At 44.5% G+C, this 12,690-nt stretch overlaps 1 protein-coding gene across 1 annotated transcript; it reads left to right on the forward strand.

Moving 5' to 3' along the window:
• The first annotated feature begins 5,922 nt into the window (after positions 1 to 5,922).
• On the forward strand, positions 5,923 to 12,468 carry cnga4 (cyclic nucleotide gated channel subunit alpha 4). The gene is made up of 6 exons (XM_032566786.1): positions 5,923 to 6,462; positions 6,556 to 6,662; positions 7,448 to 8,031; positions 9,199 to 9,444; positions 9,597 to 9,762; positions 10,767 to 12,468. Exons 1-6 carry the CDS (start codon positions 6,302 to 6,304, stop codon positions 11,558 to 11,560), a joined length of 2,058 nt encoding a protein of 685 aa, XP_032422677.1. The 5' UTR covers positions 5,923 to 6,301; the 3' UTR covers positions 11,561 to 12,468.
• Positions 12,469 to 12,690: the final 222 nt, after the last annotated feature.

Genomic DNA, 12,690 nt, shown 5'->3' on the forward strand with positions numbered 1-12,690 from the left:
TTTTTGTTTGTTTTTTTAACAAAAGAAGCAAATGAGCAACATCTTAGGCACTGGTTTGCTCTGAAAAACATTTTTCTCAACAGAAACTATTTGTAATTTTGGCACACCCTCTATAAGGCACATTTTACATACCTGTAATTTTTCATAAGCAGAGGCCTTCCAACTCTGTCTGATGCAGCTGGTACTTCCATCCATCCCAGACTCTCAGTGCAGAGAGAGCTCGGCCACACTACTTGGTAATTATATGTTGTTTCTAGACGTTAGCAGCTACATTTGCATACAGTTTACCTTGCTAAGATTACCGGTAGTCATGCAAAACTAAAAGGAAGATAGTGTTGCATAACCTCATGACCTAACCCTAACCTCATTTACTTTCCTTAAACATCTAAAATTAAAGCTCTGAGGCCACAGGAAAGCAATTTTGATTACTATGTTTTCTTCATTTAAGATCAGCTAGGATTAGAGGCACAATTTATCTTCGTTAAATGCCAGAATAATCCGGGAGAGAGTTTTTCCGATTTAGTTTTTGTTTCCCGCAAACATTCATATGCATTTCCCTACAGTACTTTGGAGAACCGCTTATAAAATGTGTCACTTGGGTCAAACATTTTAGGCGTCTTATCTCAAAGCAGCAATAATTTGCTGGAATGTTGACCCACGACACCTGCCAGACATGTTTTTGCTCAGACATCACTTTTTGACTCTAATGATTTTTTTTTAATTAGACTAAAATCGGGGCTTTGTGTTGATTACTACAAAACACTGAGTTTGTTGATTTCTTATTGGAATTAGGGCCATTATTAATTTGGAGGACCCAAATTAGAGTCGACCAGACTCTAACATCATTGCTAATGTCTTGACATGTTCCTTCAGGATTTCTATGAGCCTTCATAGATTTCCTAAGTTCATAGATGTTCTAAATTGGTGTGAAGTGCACCAATTCCCCCTGAGGCACAATACGTTGCTCCCTCCCATTACTTCACAGTTCGTTTAGTGTTCTTTTGTTTTTGATTTCCCCCTTTTCCTCTAATGTCAGAATGCTCGTTGTGGTCAAACTATTCAACTCTAGTTTACTCTTGTCACCAGATATGAAGGTCTTATTTTTCTTGTATGCATTTGCAAAGTGTTATCTGTGGTTTTTATGTTGCTTTTAGAGTAATGGCTTCTTAGTAACTGAGTGGCATTTCAGCCCATGTGGATACAGGACAGGACTTGTTTTGTTGATGCACCTCCAGCCAGGACCGCCGCAAAGTTTGTTTTTTTTTTCTTTTTCTTTTTTTGATTAATTTGCACATTAGTGTACAAGTAGACGTCATAGTTGAAGCAAGTCATAAAAAAATTACCTAGCTTCCTCTTTGATATTTTGTTGGGCGGTTTGTATCTATATATTTTTACATCACATGTCTATGAGTGATTGTTCAGATATTTTGAGCTACTACTTACATGAAACCTCTTCTAATTATCAGTCAATCAATCAAATTTTCTTCGTACAGCACATTTCAGCAACATCCATCCATCCATCCATCCATCTTCTTCCGCTTATCCGAGGTCGGGTCGCGGGGGTAGCAGCTTCAGAAGGGAGGCCCAGACTTCCCTCTCCCCAGCCACTTCTTCTAGCTCCTCCGGGGGAATCCTGAGGCGTTCCCAGGCCAGCCGAGAGACATAGTCCCTCCAGCGTGTCCTGGGTCTTCCCCGGGGCCTCCTCCCGGTGGGACGTGCCCGGAACGCCTCACCAGGGAGGCGTCCAGGAGGCATCCTGACCAGATGCCCGAGCCACCTCAACTGGCTCCTCTCGATGTGAAGGAGCAGCGGCTCTACTCTGAGTCCCTCCCGGATGACTGAGCTTCTCACCCTATCTCTAAGGGAGAGCCCAGCCACCCTACGGAGAAAACCCATTTCGGCCGCTTGTATCCGCGATCTCGTTCTTTCGGTCATGACCCAAAGCTCATGACCATAGATGAGGGTGGGAACGTAGATCGACCGGTAAATCGAGAGCTTCGCTTTTTGGCTCAGCTCTCTCTTCACCACGACGGACCGGTACAGCGCCCGCTTGACAGCAGACGCTGCGCCAATCCGCCTGTCGATCTCCCGCTCCCTTCTTCCCCCATTCGTGAACAAGATCCCGAGATACTTAAACTCCTCCACTTGGGGCAGGACACCCCCCCTGACCCGGAGAAGGCACTCTACCCTTTTCCGGCTCAAGACCATGGCCTCGGATTTGGAGGCACTGATCCCCATCCCGGCCGCTTCACACTCGGCTGCGAACCGCTCCAGCGAGAGCTGCAGATCACGATCTGATGAAGCCAAAAGGACCACATCGTCTGCGAAAAGCAGAGATGAGATCCTAAGGCCACCAAATCGGATCCCCTCAACACCTTGGCTGCGCCTAGAAATTCTGTCCATGAAAGTGATGAACAGAATCGGTGACAAAGGGCAGCCCTGGCGGAGTCCAACTCTCACCGGAAACGAGCCCGACTTACTGCCGGCAATGCGGACCAGACTCTGACACCGGTCATACAGGGACCTGACAGCCCGTATCAAAGGGCCCGGTACCCCATACTCCCGGAGAACCCCCCACAGGGCTCCCCGAGGGACACGGTCGAACGCCTTCTCCAAGTCCACAAAACACATGTAGACTGGTTGGGCGAACTCCCATGCACCCTCCAGGACCCTGCCGAGGGTGTAGAGCTGGTCCAGTGTTCCACGACCAGGACGAAAACCACACTGCTCTTCCTGAATCCGAGGTTCGACTATCCGACGGACCCTCCTCTCCAGGACCCCTGAATAGACCTTGCCAGGGAGGCTTAAGAGTGTGACCCCTCTATAATTGGAGCACACCCTCCGGTCCCCCTTTTTGAACAGGGGGACCACCACCCCAGTCTGCCAATCCAGGGGAACTGCCCCCGATGTCCATGCGACATTGCAGAGTCGCGTCAACCAACACAACCCTACAACATCCAGAGCCTTAAGGAACTCCGGGCGGATCTCATCCACCCCCGGGGCCTTGCCACCGAGGAGCTTTTTAACCACCTCGGCGACCTCGCCCCCAGAGATTGGAGAGCCCAACCCAGAGTCCCCAGGCTCCGCTTCCTCAGTGGAAGGCATGTTGGTGGGATTGAGGAGGTCTTCGAAGTACTCTGCCCACCGGCCCACAACGTCCCGAGTAGAGGTCAGCAGCACACCATCCCCACTATAAACAGTGTTGGTGCTGCACCGCTTCCCCCCCCTGAGACGCCGGATGGTGGACCAGAATCGCCTCGAAGCCGTACGGAAGTCTTTCTCCATGGCCTCTCCAAACTCCTCCCACGCCCGAGTTTTTGCCTCAGCAACCGCCCGAGCCGCATGCCGCTTCGCCCGCCGGTACCCATCAGCTGCTTCCGGAGTCCCACAGGCCAAAAAGGCCCGATAGGACTCCTTCTTCAGCCTGACGGCATCCCTCACCGAAGGTGTCCACCAGCGGGTTCGAGGGTTGCCGCCGCGACAGGCACCGACAACCTTGCGGCCACAGCTCCGATCGGCCACCTCGACAATGGAGGCACGGAACACGGTCCACTCAGACTCCATGTCCCCCACCTCCCCCGGGACGTGTTCGAAGTTTTGCCGGAGATGGGAGTTAAAGCTCCGTCTCACAGGGGATTCCGCCAGACGTTCCCAGCAGACCCTCACAACACGTTTGGGCCTGCCAGGTCTGACCGGCTTTCGCCCCCACCACCGGAGCCAACTCACCACCAGGTAGTGGTCAGTGGACAGCTCCGCACCTCTCTTCACCCGAGTGTCCAAGACATACGGCCGCAGATCCGATGAAACGATGACAAAGTCGATCATCGAACTGCGGCCTAGGGTGTCCTGGTGCCAAGTGCACATATGGACACCCTTATGCTTGAACATGGTGTTCGTTATGGACAATCCATGGCGAGCACAGAAGTCCAGCAACAGAACACCGCTCGAGTTCAGGTCGGGCGGGCCGTTCCTCCCAACCACGCCCCTCCAGGTCTCACTGTCATTGCCCACGTGAGCGTTGAAGTCCCCCAGCAGAACAAGGGAGTCCCCAGGAGGAGCACTCTCCAGTACCCCCTCTAAGGACTCCAAAAAGGGTGGGTAATCTGAACTGTCGTTCGGCCCGTAAGCACAAACGACAGTCAGAACCCGTCCCCCCACCCGTAGGCGGAGGGATGCTACCCTCTCGTTCACCGGGGTAAACCCCAACGTACAGGCGCCGAGATGGGGAGCAACAAGTATGCCCACTCCTGCCCGACGCCTCTCACCTTGGGCAACTCCAGAGTGGAAGTATGTCCAGCCCCTCTCAAGGAGACTGGTTCCAGAACCAGAGCCGTGCGTCGAGGTGAGACCGACTATTTCTAGCCGGAACCTCTCGACCTCACGCACTAGCTCCGGCTCCTTCCCCACCAGAGAGGTGACATTCCACGTCCCAAGAGCCAGTTTCTGCAACCGAGGATCGGACCGCCAGGGTCCCCTCCCTCCGCTGCCACCCATCCCACACTGCACCCGACCCCTTTGGCCCCTCCCACGGGTGGTGGGCCCATGGGAGGGGGGGCCCATGTTTCCTCTTCGGGCTGAGCCCGGCCGGGCTCCATGGGTAAAAGCCCGGCCACCAGACGCTCGCCATCGTGCCCCCCCTCCAGGCCTGGCTCCAGAGTGGGGCCCCGGTGACCCGCGTCCGGGCGAGGGAACACCAAGTCCAAAGTTTTCCTTCATCATTGGGGTCTTCGGGCTGCTCTTTGTCTGGTCCCTCACCTAGCAACAAGGCAGTTCAAAGTGCTTTACATCATAAAAACGCAAAAATTATAAATAAATTACTGATTTTTGTTTGTGAAACTTTCCGCCGGTGATTGAACCGCTTTCACCCCGATTGCCTCGTTTTCAATTTGTCCGATATATGGATCGGGCATAATTATGACCAACTCCTCCAGCTCCTGCTTCTTAGACACATACAGAATGTTTCTTGATGAATAAATGATCTGTGTTATGCACTTTCACCTGCTAGTAGTAGCTCCTGATCAGTATATTTTGGGACATGTAGGTTTACCTCTGTGCCACACTCGGTGTCTGTGGTGGCTGAGATAGAAGAGACAAGACCCTCTTGGTTTTCTATGGGGAGGAAAGAATTCCCTGAGTACCTGTGACACCTGTTGTTGTTTCCTGCCATAGAGACGGGCATCGCTAGGCACTGCGCAGGTAGTTTATCAGGTCAGCATTAAACCTTTCTGCCCGATGCAAAGCGCCCACCTCTGAGGACCTTAGGAACACCTATTTTTGAAGTGGAAGTCGTAAGAAGCTAGTTCCGATAATGGATGATTTAGGTAACGTTAGTGTCAGGACGAACCGATGGCGTGGGCTGCTCAGGCGGCATCATGGACAAAAAATGAATGAGGAAAGCAAAGACGGAGGCAAGGATGAAGAGAAAAAGAAGCCCTTTTGGGACATGAAATTTAATTTCAAGTGAGTAATTGGTAATATGACTTGACATAAAAAAATATTTGGATCTTACTTAAAGTTTGTCCTCATTTTAGTGTATATTCAGGTTTCATCTGTTTTGAATGAGTAAAGACTACTGAAATGTTTCCACAATATCTTCAATCTGAAAGGCATTTTGATGACAAATCATGTTCTATAAATATCATTTTCTTGGGTACAGCATAAACTCCTGCAATTAGTCAGTCAGAATAAACTGTGTTAATACTTTTGAGTGGCTATGGCAGATTTTGTATATCAACAACACTATAGAGGGATCATTGTAGAGAGATCATTATTTAAATTAGGCAGATGTTGTTTTTTTTACATATCCAGATTTACAAAGCTTTCAGAAATCATTGGCTTTGCTATATATTTTTAATTTTAATATTTTTGTCATGTTACAACTAGAATCATCATTCTATTTTACTGGAACTGTATGCAGGAAACCGAGACAAAGACGTACTTGTGTGAAGTAAGTAAGCCATGTGTTGGCAGTTTAACAGCTTTCCTGTTTTGGATTATGGAGTGAAATGATCACAGATAATCTCTCACCCAAGTGGATTAGAAGACTTTTTAAAGCCAATAGTTACATTAAATTTGAATTAGGAGTATTAGATCAAAAGGGGTCGATTATAAAATGCAAGCCAAATTTTTTAAAACGTTGCCTCTAAAGTAGTTGAGCACTTGTAATCTTTTCCTCCAACAACATCACTTTGCGTTGGTCCGTCTCACACAATTCTGAAAGGATACATTCCACTTTGCGGTTGTACTGTGGAAAATATCAGAAGGTAGGGTTACTTTTGCAATTGTACACTTTGAGTCATCGATGTGGAGTCTTGTAAGTCTTTCTGCCTGTTTCTTTCTTCCACGTCACATTCCTCTCAGCTGGATAGAGCGGGCCATTGATCCTGCAGAACAGTTCTATTATGTCTGGTTGCAAGTGATGATAGTGCCGATTGTTTACAACTGCGTAATCATCATTTTAAGGTAAACGACGGCAGCATCATGCATTCACTACGGCATAACTTGTAATGAACAGACGTCCTATTAGACAAAGTACTGTTGTTTCTGTTTTATCAGGACCTGCTTCACAGCGATTGGTCTGAGCTATCTTCCTGTGTGGCTCACGCTGGACTATGTGTCAGACCTCATGTACGCTGCTGACATGACTGTCACTCTGCATACTGGTAAATACAATTTTTCTGATTTGATTTCAACTCTTGGTCTCTACGGCCAAACATGAAAACGGTCTTTAAATGCAACAAGGCACTCCAAACAATCAAAAACTATGGAATTTAGTTTTACTTTTGTTGCCATAGACAACATGTTAGTATCTCTTTACTGTTATCAAAAGAGAAATGTTCATCCAGGCTACTCTCGGTCAATTATTTTTCAGAGCTCCCTTTTGAGCATCAAATTGATAGTAATGGGAAGTGACTTTAATACAAATACCTGATTGGATTCAGTGACAATACAACATTAAGAACTTATTATAAACCCAAATATTACCCATTCATTTTTAGAAAACACATTTAAAATGGAATAAGTGATTGTTAACATTGATTGTTGCTGAATTCACTGTCTTTGGATTGGTAGCAATACATTTTGAAATATTTGATCAGCTGATGAAAAGTCTATTTCATTGTAATGGTGGCTTGCAATAAATTGTTTATTCATTTTCCTTCTTTATTTTTTTTTTTTGGTCTCACTCCAATATCTTCTTTTTGCATTCTGAATCTTCTTAAGGTTTAACTGTGTAAAATGTGAATTCTTGCCAGTTTTTGACTGGTTTTAACATTTAAATCAGGAGTGTATTCCACAGCTAACAGTTTTGGTGGTTTGGGCTTACATAAAAAGCACACTCAGATATTTGCAGCAGTGACGTCACCTGTATCCACGCGCTCAAGGTAGACATCTTTCAAAAACTGGGCAAATGTGACAAGTTCATCCTTCCTTTTCCACTCATCTGCAGGCTTCCTGGATCAAGGAATCCTCATCAAAGACCTGACTCGCCTCAGGAAGCGCTACCTGCGCTCCAAACATTTCATGTGGGACTTAGTTTCCCTGCTGCCCACTGACTTCCTCTACTTTGCCTTTGGCTTTGAGACGCCCTTGGTGAGGATCAACCGGCTTGTCCGTATCCCGCGGCTCAATGAGGCCCTGGATCGGATGGAGACAAGAACCTCCTACCCTAACACTTTCCGCATCATAAAGCTCATGATCTACATCTTTGTGCTGATCCACTGGAATGCCTGTCTTTACTTTGCTCTGTCGAATTACATCGGCTTTGGAAGCGATCAGTGGGTCTACCCCAACATCACTGACCCGATGTTTGCCTCCATGCGGCGCCAGTACTTTTACTGCTTCTGGTTCTCAGCCCAGATTTTCACCACCGTAGGAGACACCCCTCTGCCAATCAGGGAGGATGAGTATTTATTCATGATTGCAGACATGCTCATTGCCGTGCTGGTGTTCGCATCGATTGTCGGGAATGTCGGGAATGTCATCACGAGCTTAAGGGACAGAGACAATGTCTTTTTCCCCAACCACGAGTTGGTGAGTTTCAGAGTTCCTCTGTTTTTGTTTTGCTTTGTCAAATAGAGTTATTGACATCTGTCAATCTGTAAAATATTACTATTTTCTAAGGTTTTTAGCAAATTAGCCTTGTGAAAACAGAGGGTTTTCACAAGATCTTTGACTATTGGGAAATGACTGCTTCCTGGAAATGTGGACTCTGTTGAAGTTTTAAATTTTACCCAATCACTAATGTTTGGCAGTGATCTCTGTAATTTGCCAGTTTGACGATATGAAAGCTTACCGGAAATTACCTGCACTGGAAACAACCATCCTCCACTGCAAAGAGAGACGTGTCGATGGCTGCTAATAAGATGGCTGCAAATATTAATTTAATATTTGGAACCGCGGCCAACAAGGACTGAACGACTTTGTTCACTTTCTCCCCTGCCATTGCTAAAACTGCAGGCAAACTATTCTTTAAAAAGTGAAGAAAATCAGCATCATCATTCACAACTTCTCCTTCTGTTTGCTAATTGCTCCGGTTCAAATTCTGCCGGAGAAATCCACGTCAATGGAAGGAAGCCCAGGTGCACTGAAAGATGAGAACTGAACAGAAATACACATGAAGGCAATAGTCAGACTTTGTCAAACCACAGTGAGAATCATTATCCAAAAACAGAGGAAACATGGAAAAGTGGTAAAACTTTCCAGGAGTGGTCGACCGAGCAAAATTACTCGGGTTATACAGAAGGAGAATGATCCAAAGTAGAACAGTAAGTCCACCTAGCAATGGCTTGAACAAAACAAAGAAATGGCATTGAAGTGGCATAGTCAAAGTCTGGACTTCAATCCAATTGATATGCAATGCTATGACCTTAATCAGGCTGTGAAGGCTTGGAACCCATTTGATACGGCTGAATTAAAAAAAATCTACAGGAAAGATTGGACCAGAGTATCATTCCTATAAATATAATAGGAATAATAATTTAAAAACAAAATTTCCCTTTTATTCTATTCAGGGTGTCTGATATTAAAATGTGTTTTATGAAATATTTACTAAGTCAAAACAAAAAAAGAAAAAGAAAAAAGCTCAATCAGAAGAAATCTAAAATGAGGCTGACACTTTTCACAGAACTGTCCTAATTCTCTCTGAAAACATTTTTTGCCTAGGTGTGTGGATGATGAACTTTTATTTCTCCCCTTCAGGTCAAAGCATACCTGCGTAGCCACCACGTTAGCAAGGAGCTTCGACAGCGCATTGACAACTGGTACCAGCATCTTCACATCAACAAGAAGATTATGCGGGAGAACGAAATCCTGCAGCAGCTGCCGTTGCACATGAGGACAGAGATCGCCGTCAGCGTCCACCTCCCGACTCTTTCTAAAGTCACCATCTTCCAGAGCTGTGAGAAAAGTCTGCTGGAGGATCTGGTTCTTAAGCTCACACCTCAGGTCAGGGGGCGGTAACACACAGAAGTCCACCAGTGTTCAGACAGCAACAGCAACAAGAATTGAGTCTTTGCGGCACACCAATAACTATAAACTTCTTTCCCTTGCACTCTGTTGCATTAAATACTTGGTATCCCGTGCCTTTTGTCTTGCAGGTGTTCAGCCCAGGAGAGTATGTCTGCAGGAAGGGAGACGTGGGCCACGAAATGTACATCATCAAAGAAGGGAAGCTCGCAGTTGTAGCAGATGACGGCGTTACAGAGTTTGCGGTGCTGAGTGCGGGGAATTTCTTTGGAGAAATCAGCATCCTTAACATCAAAGGTAGGATAAAGGCTCTGCATGCTTACATAAATAACGTTTTATATACTTTTTATAGCTTTTTGTGAATTTGCAAAAAAATCTGTGTTTTACAGTAATAAAAATAAGCTAAATCAAACATGGAATCATTAAAATAGGTGTTTTGAAACCAAAGAATAAAGAGGAAGTACATATACGGTGTCATGGAAAAAATACTATTTCCAAGCACTGTTCAGGTGAAATTACTCAATCAGGTTTATTCATATATTGTGCACAATACAGAGAGCTTGTAGGACAATCAGTAATGAAGCAGGTCTGGATGAAAAGCTCTGTCAGACAGAGACAACACATGAGTTTTATACCAAGGATAAAGAATTAACAACAAAGGCGAGACAGTCTGGTTCTGATGCAGCTGTAGAAAACAACTTCCAACCTTCTACATGTAACCCAAATAGTTCTTTTGGTGAGAGTTCATAAGCATTTCATATAACATGACTAGCAGATATGACCTTATTGTAATTTTTCCATCACAACGGCATGATTTGATATATGTTACTTCATAAATACATAGCTGCATAAGTAAAAAATATACTAAAAAGGCTGTTTTAATTATCTAGTCGGCAGGTAGTTTTACCCAAGTCGACCAGTAGGTGGTGCCATGGTGTCATGAAAAGGAAGCATATCAATTGTTCCCAACACCAATTGTATGTACACTTTTGAATTCGAGCAAAGTTCCAAAAGGAAACAACCCCTGCAAAGTTTTTTGGAATTTAGCAAACAGAAATAATGTTGGTATTTCTAACTAAGCTAAGACAAGTAAAGTTTGGTCTGATTTAACTTCAGAGAGTGAGGTAAAAAATGTATTTATGTATTTTTATTCAGTGTAAAATATCTGGTTTCAACTGTAGAAACAATACTGGAAGATACTGAATTAATAATATTAACATTTAAGGTCTTGTATACTTCAGGATTATATTAAATCCTTAAGAAAATACGAATTCATTCCCCCTCCCCTCCCCTCCTCCAAGGTAACAAGTCGGGTAACCGTCGCACTGCCAACATCAAGAGCATCGGCCACTCCGACCTGTTCAGCCTTTCCAAAGAGGACCTGACCGACGTGCTGTCTGAGTTTCCTGCAGCCAAGCGTCACCTGGAGGAGAAAGGCCGGCAGATCCTTATCAAGATGGGGATGTTGGAGGAAAGGGCCGAGGTGGAGGAGGTGGAGGCTGAGAAGGTTGAGACAAAGATAGAGAGGCTGGAGAGCAGCCTGGAAGTCCTGCGGACCAAACTGGCCCGGCTCATGGTGGAGCTGGAGTCGAGCAACAGGAAGACGAGGGCCAGAGTGGAGCAGCTGGAGATGCGGGTCGCTGTGCTGCACATTCACCTGCCACCTGGTGAGGAAGGAGGGGAGGGGGGCTCAGGAAGAGAGGACGGGGTCGGAGGAGAAGCTGACTGGGAGCGGGAGGAAGCAGAGGGAGAGGAGGAGGGTGCGGAGGAAAATGGGGGAAAGCAGGGAGGTAATGGCGATAATGATGTGACCAAAGAAGGAGACGGTGAGAGCACTAAAAGTACAAAGGATGAGACTGAAAGAGTGGCGGTGGGGAATAAATTTGATCTGAAGGACTCAGACTGTCTGAAAGGCAAAGAAAGTGATGGAGAGAAAATCATAGAGAAAGGAGACGAAAGACCTGGGAAAGGTGATGGAGCTGAGATTGAACCGAGGAATCAAAAACACGACGGAGAATCGGTGGACAAGGAATACCAAAGAAGACTCAGACGAAAAAGGCGCGCAGGGTTCAAATTAAAAGAAAATAAAAGTTAAACATTTTCAGTGTAAGTTAAACATGTTTAGAATAGCACAGGGTCAGTGAGAGGAGTATTTTGTGTGTGTGTGGAGTATATCAAGGAGACGCGTCTGTTTTGAAGTCACTAAAAGTTCTGCTGTAATACACCCATCTTTCCCTAGATGGCAGCATTGCATCTCCCAAACCAGAATTGTAGTTTATGTTAACCTTTCTAACCATTATGGAGATGTGTGATTTTTCATGCATTGACATATATTATATATGTAATATAAACAATTATTTGACAAGTTGTGGCACAACACTGTTCTTTTTTTATTCTGCATTATGTATATCTTTGTTATTTTCTTGTGATTAAAATAAACATTTATTTATTTTCATTTTATTACAAATCAAATTTACTTCACTGTTTAAAATATACCAGTGAAGAAAATTTACTGTATTCCCCCCCCCCCCCCCCCCCCCCCCACCCGTCATGTGTAACGTAATGTGATATATTTTTCAAATCTAAAATTTTGTGTGTTACTTTAGTCAATGTACTCTTGGTTTGTATTTCAAAATATTTTTTTAATTGTTAAATTAAGTTGAGATAATTAAAATTTACTAAACCAAACCATATCATCTCGAGTTTACTTGATGTTTGTAAAATTGGGCTGCACCTATAGGCCCAGTTGGTAGCACTTTTATCTTGCAGCAAGAAGGTCCTGGATGGCGTTTGCATGTCTCCCCCTTTTATTTTATTATTTCTTTTTAAGGAAAATAAAAGTAAAGTAAATGTCTAACTACCTTATTCTGGAGCTGTGATGTTACGTTCAAGCTGTATCTAAAACCCCATAACTAAGAATTACTTTACATTTTACATAATAAAACGAAATGAAATCAAACCAAAATAAGCCACCTATTTATCTTCTGAACTGTATTTATTTAGTTTTATACTTGGTTTGTAATTTAATTGTAATAAAAATAATTTTTAAAAAACCCAATATATTTCCTCTTGTGTTCAATTTAAGTTCTAAGTTACCTTTCATTAAACCTTTTACACTTTTAAAGGACATTTTATATGCAAAACAACAACTGCAGCTATGTCTTAAGAAGTATTTTTATGCGTATGTGTTTTAATCAAAAATAATTTCTTCATGTTTGCTTGTTG

The sequence above is a fragment of the Xiphophorus hellerii genome, chromosome 7 (genome assembly GCF_003331165.1).
Source record: "Xiphophorus hellerii strain 12219 chromosome 7, Xiphophorus_hellerii-4.1, whole genome shotgun sequence".
NCBI lineage: Eukaryota > Metazoa > Chordata > Actinopteri > Cyprinodontiformes > Poeciliidae > Xiphophorus > Xiphophorus hellerii.

Bases quoted from the DNA above. Each gene is read 5' to 3' on its own strand.
- cnga4 (XM_032566786.1), top strand. From the start codon at position 6,302: ATGTGGAGTCTTGTAAGTCTTTCTGCCTGTTTCTTTCTTCCACGTCAC. The intron at 6,463-6,555 runs GTAAACGACGGC...CTGTTTTATCAG, and splicing joins TGCGTAATCATCATTTTAAG to GACCTGCTTCACAGCGATTG. The intron at 8,032-9,198 runs GTGAGTTTCAGA...TCTCCCCTTCAG, and splicing joins TTTTCCCCAACCACGAGTTG to GTCAAAGCATACCTGCGTAG.